The sequence below is a fragment of the Mesoplodon bidens genome, assembly GCF_964165515.1.
Source record: "Mesoplodon bidens genome assembly, chromosome: 7".
Taxonomy (NCBI): domain Eukaryota; kingdom Metazoa; phylum Chordata; class Mammalia; order Artiodactyla; family Ziphiidae; genus Mesoplodon; species Mesoplodon bidens.
Window position 1 is genome coordinate 13,562,314 of NC_138164.1, and position 22,673 is coordinate 13,584,986.

At 53.5% G+C, this 22,673-nt stretch overlaps 2 protein-coding genes across 5 annotated transcripts; both read right to left on the bottom strand.

Moving 5' to 3' along the window:
* On the bottom strand, positions 1–10,270 carry HINFP (histone H4 transcription factor). 2 transcript variants are annotated; one of them, XM_081239041.1, is made up of 10 exons: positions 10,214–10,270; positions 5,237–5,421; positions 3,461–3,690; positions 3,090–3,201; positions 2,758–2,910; positions 2,154–2,231; positions 1,949–2,069; positions 1,724–1,862; positions 1,501–1,625; positions 1–976 (listed from the first exon to the last, which is right to left on the bottom strand). In XM_081239041.1, the coding sequence occupies exons 2-10, from the start codon at positions 5,409–5,411 to the stop codon at positions 553–555; spliced, it is 1,557 nt and encodes a 518-aa protein (XP_081095167.1). In that variant the 5' UTR covers positions 5,412–5,421; positions 10,214–10,270; the 3' UTR covers positions 1–552. The 2 variants fall into 2 exon arrangements, with proteins under 2 accessions (XP_081095167.1, XP_081095168.1); XM_081239042.1 differs by lacking the exons at positions 2,758–2,910; positions 3,090–3,201; positions 3,461–3,690; positions 5,237–5,421; positions 10,214–10,270 and adding an exon at positions 2,677–2,757.
* Positions 10,271–13,650: 3,380 nt separating this feature from the next.
* C2CD2L (C2CD2 like) lies at positions 13,651–22,673 on the bottom strand. 3 transcript variants are annotated; one of them, XM_081239039.1, is made up of 14 exons: positions 21,950–22,673; positions 19,862–19,957; positions 19,363–19,482; positions 19,073–19,183; positions 18,868–18,984; positions 18,662–18,773; positions 18,411–18,519; positions 17,660–17,724; positions 17,442–17,569; positions 17,176–17,350; positions 16,347–16,448; positions 16,066–16,199; positions 15,693–15,978; positions 13,651–14,743 (listed from the first exon to the last, which is right to left on the bottom strand). In XM_081239039.1, exons 1-14 carry the CDS (start codon positions 22,301–22,303, stop codon positions 14,532–14,534), a joined length of 2,121 nt encoding a protein of 706 aa, XP_081095165.1. In that variant the 5' UTR covers positions 22,304–22,673; the 3' UTR covers positions 13,651–14,531. The 3 variants fall into 3 exon arrangements, with proteins under 3 accessions (XP_081095165.1, XP_081095164.1, XP_081095166.1); XM_081239038.1 differs by having other exon boundaries at positions 16,066–16,202; XM_081239040.1 differs by lacking the exon at positions 19,363–19,482 and having other exon boundaries at positions 16,066–16,202.

Consider the following 22,673-nt stretch of genomic DNA (forward strand, 5'->3'; position numbering starts at 1 on the left):
TGGCCCAAGCGTTTCTTTTATTACCAAAAACAATTGTTACACACATACTCAGTGCCTCCAATCTCATCCCTGAGGATGACCATGAAAGTCCTTGGGGTTTGTAGGAGGAACCATTTAGAGGGAAATGCCTTGGCTGGTTGTGAGGAAAGTGCCCTTGCAGGGATCAGTTACATATCATCCCTGGGCCTAAGGACCCCTGAAGTCAGGAATGGATGTGAGTTGACTATGGATTTTAATCACTCTTCCAGCACGTCTGGGGGTTAGGGTTAAGCCTGACACTAGCCCCCTCTACAAGAACACACACAACCAGGGTGCCCCGCCCCCCGCAAAGAATCCAAACTCCTCAGGATCCCCACAGAATGTGGTCTGGCACAAAAGGGAAGTCCCTCGGTCTGCCGAATGATGCAAGCCGGGTCCAGAGGGGACCGCACTGCTCTCAACACCACTCCTAAAGGCATCCATTGGCAAGGGCTGCCCACTAGGGGCACTGCCACCAGCCCGGCTCAAACCCCAGCTGGGGTCTGGGGTAGCAATGGTCAGGGTCTGCAGCCTTCACACCATCTGGACTTCTGGCCCCCCAGCTACTCCCTGAAGCTCTTCCATGACGCCCCCGGAGCGGGGCTCAGAGGCTGGAGGTGGCTCTCCCGGGGCTTCGGACAGCACGTAGTAGACAATCTCTCGCTGGCCTTGGGCGCTGGTCTGATTCACCACGTGGATGACAGGGCTCGAAGTGTCCTGAGAGGCCGAGAGGGCTGTCCCCTCACCACCCCCACCTTCCTCTTCCTCTTCAGCCTCTTCCTGGGGTCCTGGCTCCCCTGGCACTGTTTCTAGAATGATGCCCTGCAGGCTGCTCTCATTCAGTGATGCTCCCAGGCCCGATCCCTCTGGCGGCTGCCGCAGCAGTTGCTGTGTCAGCTCTACACTCTCATAGCGAACCAGCTGCAGCCGCATGTAGCCGTCTTCATGCTCCTTGTACCTGGTGAAGGAGGAGCAAAGAGGGCAGCAAACAAGGGCGGGGGGGAGGCAGAAATGGCCTGGAGATTGGCGAGGTAAGGGACAAATACAAGGGAAAGAAGCAGCTCTGGGATTCTAAGTGATGGAGGTTAAAGACAAAAAAAGGTCTTTATTGGAATATTTAGAAGAAAAGGCAAGAAGGATCATTACTCAAAAAGGAAAGGGAGGGGAGTGAAGGGGAGAGGGAGGAATTATCTGTACTGGACAGTAGTGTTGTCAAAGGATTTATGAGCAGGCCGTGGAGCTACAGGTTAGGACCCTTGGGCTCACACTCTGGTTCCGGCTACAGGGCTTTTGGCACCATTTACTGTTTTTGGCATCGTGCCTTGGATTCAAAAATCAGGAAAATAATCTTTGCCCCACCACTATTCTCGAGGTTCCTTGAACCTAAATGGAGATAGTGGACATCAAAGCACCATCAAATTCCAGGTCTCTAAATTGTTGAAAGGTATGAAGAAAAAGTGTGGGAATCTGGGAGGAGCATACCGAAAACGGGGGTGCCCTGAGGGCCACTTGAACTGGTGTTTCTTGCGAAGGTGCACGGTGAGGTTGTTACCCCTCGTGAAGCATTTGTCACACACGTGGCATCTGTACCTCGGCTCTGAGTCTCCCTGGGGGGGGGAGGGGAGGGAGGGTGAGGCTAGCTTCCCCCCGACCCCGGGCTCCCCGACACTTCTGCTGGTCCTTCCCCACCGTCAGCCCTACTCACTTCATGCACTTTTCGGTAATGGGACTTGATAGAGCAGAGCGACCGGGCACTGAAGGTGCAGTTCTCGAAATCACACCTGTAGGCTGGCTCCTTGCTATGGGTATCCAGGTGCTTCCGGAGGTCGATCAGATTCTTGCAGCTGCCGAGAGAGGTCAGGAGGGGTCAGAGGGCATGGGGGACCCTGGAACACGAGTTTTCTGATTTCCAGTCCCCGTTTCCCTTTACCTGTAGTCACAATAGTCACATTTAAAGGGCCGGTCCTCGCTGTGGCGAAAGCGCATGTGGTTTCGGAGGGAGGATGGCAGTGGGCAGGTCATGTCGCACAGAGGGCACTTGTAGTGGTTCACTGAGGAGCAGAGAGCAGGCTGTGATCCGAGGGCTAGTGGAAGCTTGGAGGGCGGGCCGGGACGAGGGGTGGCCGGCTACTCACCGTGGTTACGCATGTGGTCCCGCAGCAGCCGCTCCGTGGCAAATCTCTTGGAACAGTGAGAGCACTGGAAGTGTTGCTCTGTGGTGGGGTGGGCAGAAGAGAGGGTGGGTTGTGAGGGATGGTGGAGAGGCACAGAGAGGAGAGCAAGCTGGGAGAGGAGAACCATCCCAGGCAGAAGGAAACCACCAGGGGAGGAGCGGGGAGCTTAGGGAACTATGGACGGACATAGTATCACAGAAAGAGCATGGGACTTGGAGTCGAGAAGCTGAATTAGAATTCCGGCTTGACCACTTACTAGCTGTGTGATCTCAGGTAAGCGATTTAACCTCTCTGAGCCTCAGTTTCCTCATCTGCCAAAAGCGTGGATAAGAGGCCTACCTCATGGGGCTGCTGCTAGGACTCACTGAGATAAGAGCTGCGGCACACAGTAAGCATGGAATAACAACGTCTAATGAGTCTCTATCAGCAGAGACTGTGGTAGGTGACTGAGCCCTCAAGGTAGATACAGCCAACTTGCAGATACCTTCAGCGGTCCCCTCTCCTGGGAATGTGCCCCCGACCCCCACTCCAAGCCTGCAGCCATGCCCCTTCTCCGACCGCTTACGATCCAACGAGGTCTGGCGACGGATGTGATCTAAGAACTTGGTGTTGTTGGCAAACATGCCCCCGCAGGTGGGGCAGGCCACCACCTTCTCCTGGGTATGGCTACGGAGGTGCTCTCGAAGCTTAAAGCGGTCCTTGAAGGTGCACGTACAGCCTGGGAAGGAAGGTCCAGTCAGGTCCAGCTACAGACCCTCAGAGTAGGCTCTCATACCCCCCCGTCTCTCCAGCCAGCAGCCAACCTTGCCCTGCAGGACTGGTCCCACCCCTAGCTGCCCTGGCGCCTTAGCAACCCCAAGGTTTCTTTAGAGGTCAGAAATTAAAGAGTGGCCCTACCTTTCCAGCCACACAACACCAAGTGGTTGTCCTTGCCGACTGCTTGGTATTCACAGCACAGGCTGTGCGCTTCCACATGCCGATAGAACCACTCGGGATTGTCGAAGGAGCTCTGCGCCAGGAGCAACTTGGGGTAAGGACTGAGGGTGGGTGGAGGGACTCTTACCCCTAGGTGTCCAAAGGGGGCTTCTCGGACCTCTCCCAAATTAACTTGGTAGGATAGGAAAGTTTGAGCAAGGGGGCTACCCAGCAATGTAGGAGGGCTACTAGCGGGAACCTCAGGAATACAGGGCATCCCTGAAACGGTCAAGGCACCTTGAGTTGAGATCCCCAGCTTCCCCCCACCCCTATTTCTGGCTCTGCCTGCTGACCTCACAGTGCTCCCACAGACACAGGAAGTGGTCAGGGATGTCAGGGATGAGGTTGCGGCTCTGGAAGTCCAGGACGCAGGGGCTGAGGTCAGCCTGGCTCTGCAGGGCCTGCAGCCCACACTGTTTCAGCTTGGTGTGGTAGCAGTGGAAGTAGACATGGCGCACAAGATCAGCAGAACTGTCCAGAGAACAAAAGCCGCACTCCTGCCACAAGCAGGAGAATTCTTCCTCTGCAAAAAGGGGTTTAGAAGGAAGAGTCTGATACTTTCCAGAGCTCTCCGTCCACTTAGCAGCAAGTGAGGATGCCGGACTGACCTGGTATGCCAGGAATTCTTTCAGCAAATACTAGTATTTAATGACCACTAACTGTGTGCCAGGCACCAGGGATATAACTACAAGTTAAAAAGAGTCCCAGCCTTTGTCCTCGTACAGCTTTCAGTCAGGGAGAAAAAAACATCAAATAATCACATGTATAAATATTAGACTGCAACCAGGTGGAGGGGAAGTGCGGTCTAGGCAGGGGGACAGTGTGTGCATGTCCCAGTGCCAGTGACTCAGAGACAGCAGGTGTGGCTGGCATTTGCTACAGTGGCTCGGAGTTTCTGCTGTTCCCGAGGGGCCTGAGACACCTCCCACTCCTTCCTGTCAAACCGGAAGTCCTTCTTTCCCCCATATGCTGCCCAAGATCGGCCTTCCCTAGGAAGGACTATTCTCTAGGACTATTCAATTCCACTTCCTATCTCTCTAGCATCTGTCTAAGCACCAAATTTCCACTGCTTTATAGGGGTTTACTTGTTTTGAAAAGTAGGTACTTTAAAAAATATAATAATCCCCTAATTTCTCTTCTGTATAAATATTACTTGACTTTTGAAGCTATTAATTATAGTTCGCAGTCACTAGACTCAAAACAGAACTTGAGGTGGGGGAAGGAGAGGTGTCTCTATACCTTCTGTAGAACAGAGTTTTTCAAACTGTGTTGTGACCCATTAGTGGGTAGTGAAATCAGTTTAGGGGATTGCAAATCACACTTTTTTTTAATGAAAGAGAATAAGATAGAACAATTCAGAGAGAATTTAATAAAGGCAAGTATTGTTTTTAGTATTTTTTAACTTTTGTGTACAGGGTTGTGATATAAGATGTATTCCTAACTGGTGGTCACAGTGAAAAAAAAAAAAAAAAAAAAAAAATTGAAAAGCACTACCAGAGAGTGAAAAAAGCAGCTTGCCAACAACTTGTACAATATGATCCTCTTAAAAAAAATAAAATCATATCTAATTTATGTACACACATGCAGAGAGAGGTCAAAAAGAATGTTCACCAAAGTCAGTAATAGACTTTTTTTTTTTTTTTTTTTTTTTTTGCGGTACGCGGGCCTCTCACTGTTGTGGCCTCTCCCGTTGCGGAGCACAGGCTCCGGACGCGCAGGCTCAGTGGCCATGGCTCACAGGCCTGGCCGCTCTGAGGCATGTGGGATCTTCCCAGACCGGGGCACAAACCCGTGTCCCCTGCATCGGCAGGCGGACTCCCAACCACTGCGCCACCAGGGAAGCCCAGTAATTGACTTTTGATGGCAGGATGGCAGGTTCATTCCATATATCCTTGTTGAACGAGTTTTCTATAATGAGTCTACAGTGCTTTTATAAACAAACCAAAAAAAAGCACAATTAGGAAAATAAACCACCACTCTCGCCGGCTGCCTTCCCCCTGTGTGGCAAGGAAAATCCGATTTTCCACCATCCCTCGAGCTCTCTCCCCTGCTGTGTCCTGCTTCCTTACCCAGCGGGTCCTCCTCCTCCTCCTCCTCCTCCCCGGAGCCCTGCAGGTGATGCTGCAGGTGCTGAGTGACGTGCTCGCAGAACTCCTCCATGGCTGAGCACACAAAGGAGCAGGACCCCCACTCACACTGTAGCCCCAGGTTCTCCTTTCGAGGAACTTTCCCAGGGGGCGGCATGGCCTTCACCCTAGAGGGGGAGGAAGAAATCAGCAGCTGCCAGGATTCCACCCAAGTGTTGGTGGGCGTAAACAGCTGGGCGGGCAGCCAGCCTAGAACCAGGAGACATTTTCCAGTGGCCCGTGACAAACGCCATGCTTTTTCAATAAGGACAGAGTAGCAATTCCTTAAGCCCCTGGAAGCTGTCTGCTGTTCTTGGGAAAGGAGAATACGAACTAACATTACTGAGCATGTGCCAGGCTCTGAGCTAAGAACTTCAACAGACCTTTTTTCAAGGAGCTTCAGAGCAACCCGCCAAGAAGGAATTACTCCTACAGGAAGCAGAACAATGCTCAGGTTCAAAAAGAAGGCTTTGGGGAATGACCCAGGGTTCAAATCCAGACGCCTCTGTCCACCACCGACTTAGCTGGGCGACCCCGGCCAAGTAACGTAACCCTTCTACTCCTGAACATCCTCATCTTCACAATGGCGATAACAAGCCCTTTTGCTTTCAATCTCACACTTACTATATGCCAAGCACCTACTAAGCACTTTATTTGCCTTGTGTCATTTAATTACCAACACCACCCTATGAGGTAAGCACTATTTTTAACTTCATTTGTAGATAAGGGCCTAAGACTTGCAGAGGTTAACTGGTTTGATCAAGATCACACACTAGTGTGGTCGGGTCAGGTGAGGCTGACTCCGAAGTCCACATTCTTTCCTATGCACACAGATGACCCTAGAAGCTCCTTATTTCTTACGGTATCGTAAGTCCCCGCCAGACTTTTACAAAGTGCCGTACCAACTCCCTTTGCCTAACCTGTCCAGTGCTTTACTCCACCATGGCCCTAACATCCTCTGAACAACAGTGAAGATTCCATTTCACGTAAGAGGCAGTTACCTGTCCAGTTTATACTGGGTGTACACAGTGCTAGGCACACTTAGGCATGTAATAAATATTTGCTGAAGAAAGCTGAATAAAAAAACTAAAGGTTCTCAACCTTTAATACGCACACAAATGCACAGGTTTCCAGCCCCTCCCCTAAAGGTTCGGATTCGGGAAGGCTGGGTTAGGCCTAGAAATACGCTCTCTTAACTCAGCACTCCAGTTCTGGTGGGGCTTCCAGGAACAGAGTTTGAGGAACAATAAAAGAACAGTTTCCCTCGTTAAAACAAAACACAGGGACTTCTCTGGTGGCGCAGTGGTTAAGAATCCGCCTGCCAATGCAGAGGACATGGGTTGGAGCCCTGATCCGGGAAGATCCCACATGCCACAGAGCAACTAAGCCCCTGCACCACAACTACTAAGCCCACGCGCTGCAACTACTGAAGCCCGCTCACTCTAGGGCCTGTGCTCTGCAACAAGAGACGCCACCGCAATGAGAAGCCCACGCACCACAAAGAAGAGTGCCCCCCCACCCTGCTCGCTGCAACTAGAGAAAGCCCGTGAGCAGCAACGAAGACCCAACGCAGCCAAAAATTTAAAAAAATAAAACAAAACAAAAAACCCCACAGAATGACAGATGATACTGCAAGCAAAATCTCTGCGGGAAGAAAAGACACTAAGAGGCCCTGACTTTGTCCCCTAGGTGTCACCTCTTCCTTGAGGATTCTCACTGATTCTTGCTGTCCCCACTGTGGTACCCTGAGAGGGAGCGGGGGCATTGCTCTCGCTGGCCTTCCTGAAACAGGTGGGAGCTCTGAAAAAGAACTTTACTACATACTGAGGAAAAAAACCCAGAAAACACAAAATGCATAACATCTTTCATAGCTACAATTTTAAGAACCTACTATATCTAACTGCTTACCAAAGAAACCCCCTCCTTTTTTTTGCGGTACGCAGGCCTCTCACTGCTGTGGCCTCGCCCGTTGCGGAGCACAGGCCCCGGATGCACAGGCCCAGCAGCCACGGCTCACGGGCCCAGCAGCTCCGCGGCATGTGGGATCTTCCCAGACCGGGGCACGAACCCGCGTCCCCTGCATCGGCAGGCGGACTCTCAACCACTGCACCACCAGGGAAGCCCCAGAAACGCCTTTTAAATCCACAGCCTTTGCCTCTCCTCTGAGAAGAAGCCAGCTACCTTTGACACTCTGGGGTGTGAGTACTTGGGGTTGCTGAGCTCTTGGTAGACTAATAGTGAAGCCCTATTAGGAGAAAATGTGGACTACTTTTACAATTTGGGGGTAGAAGAAGTAGGGAAAGCCTTCCTAAGTCAGACATAACAGTCCAAACCTCCTATACTACCTTCAGGATCAAGTCCACTTAGCACAGCATGCAAGGCTCTTCTCCAACTGGCCGCAACTTACTTCTCCAGGAGCTGGGTAAGGGAACTAACACATGAGGGCCTACCATGTGTCAGCCCTGGGGTGAGTCCTCTTCCAAACTTCACTTCATTTGGTGTAAGAGTGCCCTGATTCTAATCCAAAGGTCATGCCCTTCCCCCCACACCTATCCATTTATTCCCTCTTTCTCTCTGAGTCAGTAATCTTTGTCCCTAAACATACTACATTCTCCTAAAACGCTCTGCCTGAGAAACCTCAACTCATTTGCTTCAAGCCCAAATGCCCCCTGCTTGGTGACCCCTCTCCCAATTCATCCAGGTACAGCTGACATATCCCCCCTCCTGCCTCCACAGCACTCGGTACACACCTCCATCCAACTACCTGTTACAATGGAACAGAATGTGTGTCCCCTAGACGAGGAGCTTCTCAGGGCAGAGCCCATCTCTTCACTTCTCATTCCCAGCATTAGGCCAGAGCTTTGTACTCTTGGGAAACTCAATAAATGTGGGGATATGATTATATCCCAGGAAGCGTTCCTAAACTAACCCGCCCCTCAAATCACTCTCGCCTTTCGGTCTGATGGCTAGCACAGTTGAAACCAGAAAAGCTCAACCCTATTTTTTCTGCTGCCCTTGGTCACTCATGGTTGTTTTGTGTTCTACTCTCATCTACCCAACTGGACAATATTAGCTGCTTCTGAGCAGATACCATATCACGCCTGTGTCCCTATACTGTGTCCAGCACAATGCTGAGCACAAATATTCTAAACACATATCTGTTGTTAGACTGTGGATAAGGCCCAGGAAGCAGGCTATCTAGATATCTAGAATGACTTGAAATTTAGGCAAAGCTCCCTGAATCCCTCTTTCACCATCCCCCAAATTTAGGCGAAGCTCCCTGAATCCCTCTTTCACCATCCCCCAGCGTTCTTTACTTTCTTTCCCTGTACGCTGCTTGTTTCTACCCTGGGAAGCTGTAGGACAAAGTGACTATTTGGTCACCACTCCTCTTTCTGTAGGCAAGGGATGCAAATGAGGCAACCTGTATAAGGAAAGGGCGCTGGACCAGCTGTCAGAAGACCTGGGTTCGAGCTTCCTGTCTCAATGAGTTTGCTCAGCCTAGAAAAATATAACACCTATTAACTATCTACTATATGCCAAGCACTGTTTTAAGTATCTTATATGTATAAAAACTCATTAACACAACAACCCTATTGAAGTAGGTACCATTATTACCCACTTCACAGATGAGGAAATGGCCCAGATAGGTTAAGTAATTTACCCAAGATCAAAGCTAGAAAATGATGGAGACAGAATTCAAAGCCAGGAAGCTTGGCTCCGTTCTCCTCCTACATCAGCCTGTCTTACCTCTTCATGTCTGATTCCTTCCTCCCCACAGACATCATATCCAAATACACAATGCCCAAAGCATGTTTTATTGAGTAGCTATTTTGTCAGTTTCCTCCAAGAAGCTGTGAGCTCCTAGAAAGCCTGGTCTGTGCTGTGTTCAGTTCTAACTGCAGGGCCACCACAGTAGGTTGTACCGAATACAACCTCTTTTAATGTTTAAGTAAATCTGTTAACTTATTACTTTACTTTTAGACAAATCACCTAGCTTCTTTGAACCTATTTCCTTAAATGTGAAACAGGATACTAATATCACAGCAGTGGATGATGGATTCAACAGATCTGATTAGAAAGTTCCAACATTTACTAGCTATGTGACCTCAGGGAAGTTACTTAAGCCCGGGTTTCCCATGTAGCATGGGAATAATCATGCCTGTCTCATTGAACTGATTTATGGATTAAACCAGATAATGGATATTAAAATGTCTAGCATAACACACCGCCAGAACTCAACAAGTGTTGGCTCTTCGTATCCTTGCTTCTAAGGATGAGATGATCTAAGCACGAATTCTACAAAAAGATCAACAAAAGGAAAGCCCGAAGGATTCCTAACCCTTCCTTTCATCGGGAGCCATAGTAAGAAGCAATCAGCAAATACCTGAGTATACATTGTAACGCAAAACACCGAATGAACCCTGAATGGTGTTCAAGAAAGGAGGGACCCAGATCCGGAACCTCCTAAGGACTCACAATGTGGTCGAAGAGATAAGACTCTGACGTGTTAAGACAACGACCTAAACAAAGCGCCGGATGGGGGAAAGCTGGACAGGGAGAAATCCCAGGGGCAGGCGAAGCAGGGAAGACTTGCCCTAAGCGGTGAGGACCGGGCCCCCGGAGCACAGGTAGAATTCGGAGAGAAAGAAGGAGACCGCTCCGGCGGGTAAACCTCTCCCTCTCAGCCCCGCAGGCTTCCCCCAAGGCGTGGCGGCGACCGTGTCTCAGCGGCAGCGAAGCCCCAGACGGGAGGTTCGAGTCGATGTTGGGGGCAAGGCGCTGCAGGCACCAGGCAGACCAGCGTGGCCGAACAGCAAGAAGGAGCCTCGCCTAAGCGACCGGGGAAGAGCCTGGCCTCGGCTGCCAGCCCAAAGCCCAGCCCGACGCTGCCCGGCAGAGCCCGGAACCCGCACTTACCGTCGATCAGTCTAATCGGCTCCGGGGTCTCTCCCGCTCTCCTCCCACCTCCTACCGTCTCCGGTAGGGCTCTTGAGCGACGGCCAACGATAGCCAATCGCCGTTCTCGGATCCCTCTAACAACCAATCGCCCCTGCGACTGACGGAACCCATGCGCGACCAAAACACGGAAGGGGCGGGAGTGAGAGGCGGCGGGACGCGCGGAAAGGTACCGCTGCTGGCGCCGCCGATATCCTGGCGTGGCGCAAGCGGGGATCCCTAGGGCCCGAATTCCCCCAACTGCGCAGGCTCGGCCCACGGCACCAACTGGGCATGCGCAGAGCTCGGGCTGAGCGCAGAGAGGGGTCTCCGACCTTGTGTTGGTTATCAAGCTAGCTGGCCGCGTGGGCGGTGAGGCGGAGGAACAGGTGGAGGAGGCCGAGGAGGCCGAGGAGGCGGAGGAGGAGGCACGCGAGGCTCCGTGCCCAGCACAGCAAGCCCCGCTCAGCCCAAACTGGGGGTCCTTCACCTTCTTAATCTTCCTGTTTCTTAAATATCAGTATTCCTTGTGCCATCTTCTCTTTCCCCTACACCTCACCTCCTGTGTCACCAGGCTCAGTGAATAACTCCTTCAAGTCAGAAACCTGGCGGTCATGGCTGATTCCTCCCTCACACGTCGCATCCAATCCATTGCCAAGTTCTGTAAATGCTACCCCCTTAAATACAGGATCTCTCATGTTCATCCCCCGTTCTTGGATGTTCTTGACGTTCGCCGCCCCCTCTCTAGTCCATTAACAACGTCCATCCCGGATGTGTACACTGACCTAACTGGTTCCACTGCGGGCACTCCTACTTCCTTCCAAACCATTCTCGTCGGAGCTCTCAAGTGATCCTTACAAAGAGCAAATCTGATCAAACCACCACCCTGCTTTAAACACTCAAAGTCATTCTGTTGTCCTCAGGACAAAGCCCCAAACCATACTGAGGCTTTCTAGACTGTTCAGCATCTGGGTCCTGCATACCTCTCTCCACCGTGTCTTGAGTGCTTCTCGAACTCACTCTCTGCTCGCCAGCCCCCACATTTCTTTCAGTTTCTCCACCACACCTAGCCGCCTTTCCTCCCCTGCCTTGTATCTGCTGTTTCCTCTGCCTGGAATAATCTTCCCTTTCTCCCCTTCCCACATATGTTTGATTCCTACTCATTCTTCTGGTCTCAACGAAGATGCTTCTTTTTCCTGGAAGTCTTCCTGGACATCCCTTTCCTGCATTTCCCCATTACAGCTCTATCATGCGGTATTGTATTTGCCTGTTTACGTGTCTGCATTCTGCACTAGACTCAGTTCAGTGAGAGAGGGCAGGGATTGCGTGTGTTTTTCACGTTTATAACCCCATTGTTTAGCCTAGTGGCTGAAACTCAGTAAGGGTCCAAGACATTTTGTTTAAAAATTATGTACCTTAGTAAAGTTCATTGGGATTGATATTTACTGTGTTATATTTTCTAACCTAAATATAAACCTATATAATTTATATAATCAGAAAACACCTTACACGTTCAACATAAATAAAATGAACTTAAAGATGCCATTAAAAATAGCAGGGCTTGGGGATTCCCTGGTGGCGCAGTGGTTGGGAGTCCGCCTGCCGATGCAGGGGACACGGGTTCGTGCCCCAGTCCGGGAAGATCCCACATGCCGCGAAGCGGCTGGGCCCGTGAGCCATGGCTGCTGAGCCTGCGTGTCCGGGGCCTGTGCTCTGCAACGGGCGAGGCCACAACAGTGAGAGGCCCGCGTACCGCAAAAAAAAAAAAAAAATAGCAGGGCTTCCCTGGTGGCGCAGTGGTTGAGAGTCCGCCTGCCGATGCAGGGGACACGGGTTCGTGCCCCGGTCCGGGAAGATCCCACATGCCTCAGAGCGGCCAGGCCCGTGAGCCACGGCCGCTGAGACTGTGCGTCCGGAACCTGTGCTCCGCGGGAGAGGCCACAACAGTGAGAGGCCCGCATACCGCAAAAAAAAAAAAAAAGCTGCCAGAAAATCTCAAAGCATAATTCATACTCATCAAAAACTGTGGATCTCTTCTGAAAGTATAAAGTGAATTAGGTTATGTTTTGTGTTTCTTTTGCGTTCATTTTAAGTCCCTATTTTTGAAATGTGATCAGGCTCTTTGTCACTACTAAATATGTGATTGCATTGAGTTCTGGGCAGGTCACCCTAGAAACTGAGTACATCTTCCAGTTACCATCACCTCAATCCACGGGTCTAGTAGGAATCTGAATACCTGCCCTCCCATCAACAATAGTTTCTTGTGAAATTTCGAGTTCAGTGTGTTTGGCCGTCTTGTCATATTGGTAAACAAACTGCTCCTCTGTGAACTATTAAGAGTTGTATTCCTTAGATCAGGGGAAGTAGCTTGATAAATCTTTGAGTTTTGAGGACCTAGAATTTAGCATACCAATATATGCAAATTAACCAAACATCCATATTCTGCCACCCTTTCTAAATATTCCATTATTCTGTGACTAGCGCGGACAGGAGCATGGGGAAAATGAACAACTCCAAGCTGCCTAGCCAAAGGCAGGTGCCCTGAAGCCCCCTGTGATATAGGTTAGTCAGAATGGCAAGGCTGGAAGTGAGTGACCTGGATGATTATCTAGGCCACCCTTCATTTTAGAGATGAGGAAGTTAAGGTTCAGAAAGCAGAAGCGGACTTCTCAAGGTCACTTGCTGAGTCTGTGGTACACCCAGGTTTTCTGTTCCTGGTCGAGTGCTCTCTCTGACATCCTGCAGCAGCTTATCTGTTTCAAGTCCTGTGTAAGATCCCAGAGAACAGGAACCAGCGTCCTAGAGTTTGCTAGTATCCATCACTCCCTGAAATTTGCCCACATTTAGGAGTGAAAGACTTTTTATTATGACGAAACCCTTATAAGACTTCCCCCTCCCAATCCGTCTCTTCTGAGGCAACAGCTCACACTTATTCAGCACCGACTGTATGCCAGTCAAGTTCTAACCCACAACCAAATGATAGTTACTTTTATCACAGTCCCCACTTTACAGATGAGAAAAGTGAGGCGCTCTAAGTTTACATATCTCGCCCAAGGTCACAAAGATAATTAGGGGAGCTGGGACTCAAATCCAGGCAGTCTGGATCCAGGGGCTGTGCTCTGGACTCTCCTATATTCTAGAAGGAGCAGCCTGTTCAAGGAAGGGGAATGAAGATGCCCGTACTAGCTGATGGACTTATTTTTCTGATTGACATTTTTGCTACAACTTCACCCTTCAAAGATGCTTGTTCTCCCATCCTCTCTCTACATGTCCCTTCCTCCCTGCAGGAACTTCGTAGACCCAATGTACGTGTCACCAACCCCATCTCACCATCTGGGCCCTGTCTCTGATCCTCCCACTCCAACACCACAGCCTCGCTGCCCATTCGCCTGTCAAAGGATGACCAGTTAGTTGTCCAGTTTATAAACTCCAATTTGACTTTAATAAATTAAATTCCAGGCCATCACACAGCAATGGACATCATCATCTCCCACTATACAGAGGTGCAGCTCTGCTGCTGCTCCATCATCACAGACTCTGTAAATAAAGCCCCTAAAGCCACCTCTCGGGGGAAGGCTTCCCATCAGGCTCCTGGCTCCCTCCTTCCAACAGAGCCACTGCTCACAGAGAAGGCATCAAGTACAAAAACGGTAACAAAGGGGGAGGGAGGCATGAGGAGCAGAAGGGGAGGCAGGGAGGTGGGGAGTACCTGCCCCCCATCCCGGGCACCGGCCGGGCTTTCTATGAGCTGTCAGTGTCCTCAGAGGCAGACATTGGTGCTGGTCGGAGTGGGGACCTGAGGGAGGTGAGGGCGCCCCATCCGAAAGGGAATTGCCTACCCTCCTGGGATAGGGAGGAAGGGTCACCTGGGAGAGATGCCCTCTATTACCTGTTCACTGAGGGTCCAGGACCACACATATAAATAGAAAAGAGAATAAATAAGGGAGGAAGGATCAGCTGAGGAGCCGAGCACCCCGGGACTCCTCTGAGGGGCCAGTGCCCACAGCAGGCCAGCGGGTCCGATGAATGCCCACACGCGCCAGGACGGAGCCTCCTCTTTCTCCGGGCCTCCCGCTCCCTCCTCTATGTCCTCAGCAACGGGTGTCCACCTCTCACATGCTTCCCGTTGCAAGTCCCCTTCCAACTAGCCCCACAGCCCAGGGTGGACAGGGCTTCCTGGAACCCAGAGGGCTTCCCTGGCCCAGGCTACTGGGAATCCAGGAAGGGGAATGGAAGGGAATGTGGGGAAGGGGCTGAGAGGACGCCTGCCCTCTCCTAGCTCAGGAGGTGAGCAGGGCCCTCAGAGCTGGGGGCTGGGGTTGCCATTGGCCTTGGGTTTGGATTTGAAGGAAAAGCGCTTGATAAGACGGCGAGAAAAGCTGCCAGCCTTCTTTCGGACGCTGGGTGTGGCCGTCGTGTTGGAGAGGTCATCGTGTGATTGGCTCAGACCGGCTTCCTTCTGACGAGGCCTCCGGCGGAAGATGAGCTTAGTGCCACTGCGCAGGAAGCTCACTGTGAGGGGAGAGGGGAGGCTGAGGCAGAGAGAGGGGCCCCGAGGGGAGCAGAGGAAGGACAAGCATGAAGGGGTCCAAGATGCGGAACAGAACAAACATGCCCTTTATCCTTCCTGAGGAAAACATGGTGATGCTTGTGGGATTCCGCCCCTGAGGTGGAATGTCACGGGGCTGGCTGCTCCATGAGGACAGATTGATGATTGGGCCTCTTTACTATGGAAAGACAAAGGCGGAGCAAAGGGTGTTCCTAAAAGCCACGAAGGGACAAAGCGGGTTGACGCTGACTTGCTGACCAAATTCCAGGCTGTGAGCAGGAAGCAGTGTGTCTGGAAAACTTCAAAGAGGTAAATTCAGGACGAGTATAATGAGAAGGGTGCTTACACGGCAGGCTTCGGACTTAGGACTCTCATTATCCCAAGAAGTGATGCAGGCTTAAATCATAAATAGTTATATATACACTCGTGAGTGATAGACTCACTGGCAGAGGGATGTGGACGTCTGGGGCAAGCCCTTGAACCTGAGAAATTAGAAATACCACAGCTGTGCACAGATTGTGTCACTGCTAGAGGGGTACTCCTAGGGTTGCCTGGGGTAGGAATTCTTATTCTCATAGGGGAGAGAGTTAAGAATGAAAGGAAAGGGTGGGGGGCGAGAATAAAGGAAGGAGGATATGCGCTTAGATCCAAGAAGAAAGAAAAAGGGAGGTAAAAGGAAATATTTTTACATCTCTTCTTATCACCCAAGCCTGTTAGATCCAAGCCAAGACCCCAGACATCAAGTCCCCCCTCTCTACTCAAGCTTGGCTGAAACAGGCTGGGAACTCTGGGATCCCTTAGGGGAGGAAGGAGGAGATTGGCCCGAGGCTCCTATGTCCCTTAGTGTCCAGTGGGACCCAGGTGATGATACTGGGTATAAAAGAAGACGGGGGGCTGCCAATATCTCCCCACCTTTGTGATCCTTGAGGCTGCGGGTTTCCAGCGCACCAGTAGACCCTGTTTCCGACTCAACGTCATCCACAGAGGGCCTCTCAGAAATGTCCGAACGTGTTGTCTCATCTGCTTCCTGGACACTCGTGGGACTGGAGAGGGCATCTAGGGGTCCCGGGGACATGGCTGGTGGGTCTGAGGGAGGTGAAGAGGGACCTCCACTGGGCCCTGCATCATCCTGCATTGAGGCTTCCAGGGATGCCGCATAGCCCAGGGATAGTGCCAACTCGTCCTGAGCAATGGGCACCTGGCAGGAGGGACAAGTTTTAATGGTCAGGAGTGACCAATGAGGGCTCTTTCCCTAGCCCAGCTCCTCTCCCCAGAGCCCTGTTACCTTGGAAACACCGGAGATGATGAGTGTGCTACGCTTGGTGGGTGTCTTCTTGGCTGCCCGCCCACTGGGCTCAGTCAGCTGGCGAATGGCTGTCTCTGCTACAGGGTCCAAGCCGTTGGAAAGGTGGCTCTCCCCTGCTGGATGATGGATACAGGGGATGGCTAGCCTGACTCCTCCCCAGCTCCTTCTTGGACCTGAACTCCTGTGCCCCACCCAAAATGGTTTTTGAGTCTGGGGTCCAGGTGCCAACCACCACTCACACTTCCCGATTCCCTACTCACGGCTGCTGCTGTGGGAGGTACTGCTGGGGCCACCGCTCTCGCTCAGCACAGTTGTTGTCTTCTCGGTCACCTCCACCTTGGACGGGGAGCGGGAGGGGGAGTCTGGTGGGTGGGGGAGGGTCAGTGAGCTGGGAGGTGCTTTAGAGTGGCCCCCACCCCCTACCGTCTTTATTGAGATGCAGACTTTGGTTGACTCAGAGGGTAGGGATGACTAAGGGATGATTAATCACAGGGGTGACTAAGAAGATGCCATGGGGACAAAAAGACACCACAGGAACCAATGGGAGCGTGGGAAAGTGCCATGGGGCCCACCAAGGGCACAGAGAGATGCCATGAAAATATTGAGTGTGCAGAGATGGCAAAGGGGTCCAGTGGAGGTAGGGGGAATTCCATGGGACCCCTAGGGATGGGAGAAATGTCACGGAGGGCCCCTGGGAGTGGGACAGTTGCCAGGGAGCCCACTGGGTTTGTTGGAGGGTCCCACAGGGTGCTGGAGGTTGAGGGGCGAGGGAGGGGCAACTGGGCAGCTGGGGCTGGGAAAAGGGAAGGGGAGAGACGTGTGAAAAGACAGAGGGGAACTTGGGAAGGTGGAAGTGTGAGAATACTGTAGGAGGGGCTGGTAGATCCAGGATTGAAGAGGGAGAGGACTGGTTAGGGAAATGGAGGGATGCAAGGGAAAGTTTGAGAGAGTCAAAGACAATGAGGAAGATGTGGGCGGAAAACAGGGAGAGTCGGAACTAGGGCTTTCCTTGCCCTTTCCCTGTCCAGCCACGGATCTGCAGTCTGGGGCCCCTGGCTAGAGCTGGGCTCCCAGGCTCCTCCTCTTTACCTAATTTGCCATCTACCCGGGGCCGGGACTGGACGGTGGTGACTGTGGTGACAATGGTGCCATCGGGCATGATGGTCCGGTCAAGCTCAATCTTCTTGGTAGGTGTGATGCTGGGGCGTGGAGTGGAGGGGGTGGGAGTGCCCAGGTTCCGGGGGGAGCCCTCCTCATACTGAAGCTGCCGAGGGGTGGAAGCGGAAAGAGGCAGGGCCTCAGAGACTGGTCTTCCCCCGTGTCCTCCCCCCTCCCCCCAGGGGGCAGCTTCTCACCTCTACTGCCATGGTGGCTGCCTGCCCCAGGGCTTTCCCTGGCCCAGGGGTGAGTGGGCACACCTGTCTTCGGGACAGTGGTCGGGAAGGGGAGGCCACAGACACTGTGGCCTGGCCCAAGAATTCAGCTGGGGAAAGGGGTGGCACTGTGAGCTGGGGCCATGACCAGGCCCTGCTCAGCACCCACCCAGAGGTGCTCCTTCCTGCCCCATACTCACTGTCTCCACAGCTGCTACTCCTCAGCACTTTGAGGATCAGCTCCCGGCTCTGGGGCCCCAGATCCCTGTGGCCAAGAAGAGGTGGGGCAGGGAGGGGGAAGATTAGCAAACTGAATCCACCCTTGAGTTGATCACAGGCCAGAGGCAGAGAGAGATGGAGGCAAATAAAATAGAACAGGCACTGCAATCATCCTCCAAATATGGCCTCTTCCCAAGAGAATGGGACGGGGCTGAGCAGGGACTGTACTACTCAGCTGGGCATTCAAATCCTCCATGCTCCTGCCCCATCCTGCCTTCGCAGTCTCCCTCTACGGCAAATAACTCTCTTTTTCCTTTACTCAAGCTGTTCCCTCTGCCATGAACGCTTTTCTCTAACACTCCGTTAAAATCCTACTCTTGCTCGAAGGTGTGATTTAAGTGCCACCTCCTCCGTGAAGCCTACTCTGATCCTTAACCTATGGGAATTAAGCTCCCCCATCTAAGCACTTCCACAGCACTTTGTGTAAACCTGGACTGGAGCACTTATACCATCTTCTTTACGTACACCTGTCTCTGCTTCTAGCCTGTGATCAACTCAGGGCGGGCGTGTATCTTGGTTATATCTGGACTAGGCAAGGGCCTGGCAGACAGCAGAGGCTCACACCAAGGTTTACTGAAAACAGAGCTGATTCATGCCAGGGCTCTGCTGGAAGGCTCTGATCCCCAGTCCAGCCATGGGAGCAAGGGTGGGGGCTGGGGAGTCACTCCTTACAGTGCCAGGTCCTCGCTCCACTCCACCTCAGGCCCAGCCCTCATGGGCTTGGTCCACTTCTGTTGCATGGGGTTGTCGAGCTCAGCTACACAGCACACTTCCCCAGTGCCTGTGGGGAGCCGGAAATTTGAAAACACTCAGTTCCAAGCTGAGAGGCCACTGAGGAGCAGAGAGGCCATGCCCTTGGCAGGGGTGCCAGGAGCACCTGCAACCATAGCCTCGGCAGTCCCCCAGAAGCTTCTGGCTCTCACCTTCCAGCTCACGTCCCAGGTGAGATGCTCGAAGCTGCCTTAGGAATAACCGGGTAGGTCTGGGGATGGCTGGCTGGGCTTGGGGCACCATAGGTGGCTTCTCACTGGGTACCTAAGAGCAGAAGGAGGTAAAAAGAGCAAGAATCCCGACACAGTACCCTGGGGACAGTATGCATGCAAACTATCTGCTTTGAGCACCTACTCACCAGGCCCCCAGGGGCAGAGCAAGCCCTGAGGTTGACCATCATAGCTGGCTGGGTGCTGACTATGGAATCCTCGATCAGCTCCTCGATAGTGGAGAGCTCTACTTGCTCCTCACCTCTCTGCAGGGCGGAGAACAAGGAGGTGAGGCCCCCAGCTCCGCCTCCCCCTCCCTGTTCTGTCCCTTCTCTCCCAGCCCTGCCCCCTTACCTCTCTGTTCTGCAGCTTGGGAAGCACTGTCAGCCTGAGATCTGGGCGATCCGTGAAGGCCCAGGATACAAGCAGGCCCTCGCCAGGGATTTCCTCCAGGTTGACTTCCAACTGGGGACAAGGGACAAAGGGACTGGGTTGACTTGCCCCACTCCTCCAACTACTCCCAACCCCCACCCCAGGACCCTCCCTTCCCAAATTCTGTCTTAGAGAGGAACCGAACTGAAAAGGCTGAGGCAACTGAACGGCCCGCCCCCTGCCCAACTCAAGTTTCCCACATCCTCCTCCACCTGTGTTGGTGGCAGTGTCAGAGTGACGTGGTAGGTCTCCATGGAGACGGCAGCGGGGGACTGCTGGGTCACAGAGACTGGAAACATCACCTCCTCAGCAGAGAGCTGGCAATGCAGCACCTGAGACAGGCGAGGCACGGAGGCAAGGAGGGTCACGCACGGAGGAAGGGCGCTCAACTTGGCCCTGCCCTGTCCTGCCCGACAACGGTTCCGCAGACCCCTCTCCACTTCGGTTTTCCTTGGGAATCACCTTTTGGGGGTCATAAGCCCATAAAAGAATGATAAAAGCCAAAGACTCCTCTCTCCAGAAAAATGCAAATATGCACACATGTACTACAGTTTGCATGTAACTTTAGTGGGATTTTCAGACCTCCTGAAACCAATCCTGGGATCCCTAAGGCATTCAAAGACTTCAGGTTAAGACCGCTCAGACTAAAGGGAACTCAGGATCAGCCCCCACTCCAGCCCTAAAGAAGGCAGTGCCCCATCAGACCCTTACCATGGTGCGCTCTGATTGGTCTGTGCAGGTCACATGACTGATGCTGGCTTTGGGTGGGAGTTGGGGCACCTCCTCAAAGGCAATTTGGATGGAGCTCTAAGGGAGTAATGTGGACATAGGATCAGGTCTCTGGAGCTGCCCCCCACAGGGCTGGCCTACTCAGTTGCTGGCTAGGCCCTGGCACTGCGGAGGCCTCAGCTGCAGGCTGGCTTCTGGCCCCTCCTTGGCTCAGCGCTTTAGGACAGCAAGTGTTCCCCCTGAAGTCCGCCTCTCCGGGGCCTGCAGCTGCTAGGGAGAGCTGGGAAGCTAGACCGCCTCAGAGACCACATCACCTTGAGCTGAAGACCCTAGACTTCTCCTGGAATGCCAGGAGCCTCCCTCTTCTCCCCCACCTTCCTCTTCATCCCCGCCCTACCCTGGAAGAAAGGTGTGCATAGAAAAAAAATAATAAAGGTGTTGGTGCCACCTGCATATCGTAGCTGGACAGAGAGAGACACAGCTGAGCTAAGGATGAAAGCAGTAGGGCCCCTTATTCAAGACAAGAGCTAAACCTTCCTCCAGATAAATAGGATGTAGAGGCCTAAGAGTATGACTCTATCCATATTCTTGGAGATGAAGACTAGCTCAGCATGGCCTTGGGGAACTTTACCAGAGGAACTGGGAAGAAAAGCAAGCTCAGAGGGCTCAAGGGCCAGAGACTTGGCTAATTCCTCAAGGCAGACAGCAGGGTGGCTTTAGGGAGCAGAAAGCTGCTTAGCTTAGGTGTTGTAAGAGCTTCCTAATTCTTCCACAGCAGTGGAAACCAACTGCTGCAGCCCCATCCAGAGAGCAGGATGGGAAGAACTGAGGAGGGGGCACAGACTGAGCTGGCAGCTCCTCCTTGGGTCTTGGGATGGGAGGAAACAAATCCACAGGGCTCATTTGCCTGGCAAACCAGGGAAAGCCAACTTCTCTGCTACTGTAGCGGTCTTGTTCAAAAGCCAGGCCAAGGGAGATGATTGCTGGGAACGCCAGTCTCCCCACCCCCTGCAAGGGAGGCTAATGTCCAGCTGAGTCAGCTGTCCTGGGGAGTCAGTCCTGACCCAGGGACAAGGTACAGGGAGAGCTGGGTGGAGGGTTTAGTTCAAGGCATAGACTGACAGCTGCCGTCTGGCTTTCAGGTCAGCTGGGCAGAGGAAGCAGAGCAATTTCTTGCGTGGCCACTTCTGTTTCCAGGCATCTGGGGAGCTAGTGGAGTAAAACCCTCAGACTAGTGGTGGCTGGAAGTGGAGAACCCTCTGAGCCAGGGGCTAATAGACTGCGAGGGCCAAGATGAGTGTGGACCCCAAGAGAGGGAGGTCTCCACTTCCCACCCCACCTCAGTCTTATGACCACGCTTCCTGCCCCACTTCCTGGGAGGCCAGCTGCCCATGGTGCAATGGGAGGAAGTAGGCTGGGTTAGTCTGTGACTGACCCTCAAGGGGCAGCTCTAGGCTCATCTACTGGGCGGGGCAGGCATGGATTGTCAATCTCCTTTCCACCTGAATACCTTTCCCTCAACACAGACACTGCAGGGAGCATGGAGAAGGACGTGTTAAGACTGCAGCAATGAAATTACTGAGGGATGGGGTGGGGGGGAATTCAGGCTCCCCGGAGACCTGCCTGATCACACCAGGGATCTGGGGCATGAAGTGCTGACTGGGTGTGGTGGCATGAGGACCAGGCAAATTCCTTCCACAGGTGCACATGTCTCCCTTCTAACCCCCAGCAGCGCCCCCCCCCACCCAAGCCACACACACAACCAGCACCCAGGCTGGGCGGAAGTGCCCTGGGGCACAGGGATTAGCGTTGCTATGAGAACAGCAAGTTGTGCACTGGTCTGGAGCCAGAGAGTACCTAGACCGCAAGAATAGAGGATTTGGGACACAGCCGGATTTCTACAACCTCCAGCCTCACTTGCACCCTTTTCTCTGATCCCAGAGGAAAAGAGAGGCCATAGGGTTCCCCAGTTGCTCCCCACCCCCATACGTGCCTCTTGGCCTGAGCAGTCCCTCCTCTAGAAGAAAAGGCTGAGTGACGGGACCACCTAGGTCCTCCTGTCCAACTCACCCCATCCCTGCAGGCCTGCTCGTTCAACGCTCGCACCCAAGCCCGCTGCCAGTTCTCCCGGAAAGACTTGAAGGCGAAGAGCGACGCCAGGAGGCCCCGGACGCCTGGCTTCTCAGGGGCGCCGGCCCGAGTCGCCCGCAGCCTCAGCAGCGAGCGCCAAGCGCCCAGCTCCCGCAGGGAGCCGGCGGGCTCGGCAGCTAAGGCGGGTCCCGGGCCCCGGCCCCCGCGGGCCCGCGCCAGCCACAAGCCCCGGGCATACTGCAGCAGCCAGCCCAACACCGTAAGCAGCGAGGCGGCGAAGAGGACCAGCAGGGCCGCCCAGCCCACGTCCCGCTGCCCCCAGTCTGGATCCATGCTCCGCGCGGGCTCAGGTCCCGGTTCCGGCTCGGGCTCAGCCGCTGCCCCGGGGGAGCATGGCCCGGGCGGGCCGCGGGGCGGGGGCGGGCTCCCCCGGGGCTGGGCGCGCGGGATCGGGGCTCTCCGGGGCTGGGTGCCCGGGACTAGTGGGTGCCACAGATCGAGGAGAGGAGGTTCCTGGGGGGTCGCAACGCCGGGATCCCTCTCTCCGGAGTCCGGGGCCCTCCTCGGTTGGTCCGGCAGTCCAACCCGGGTTAGTCGCCGGCCAGCGCCCGACTCCTCCCACGGCGGGGGCCCCGCCGGACCCGGGCGGGGACTCGTCTGTGGGGACGCTGGGGCTCGCAGGCCGGCACCGGCTCCAGGAGGG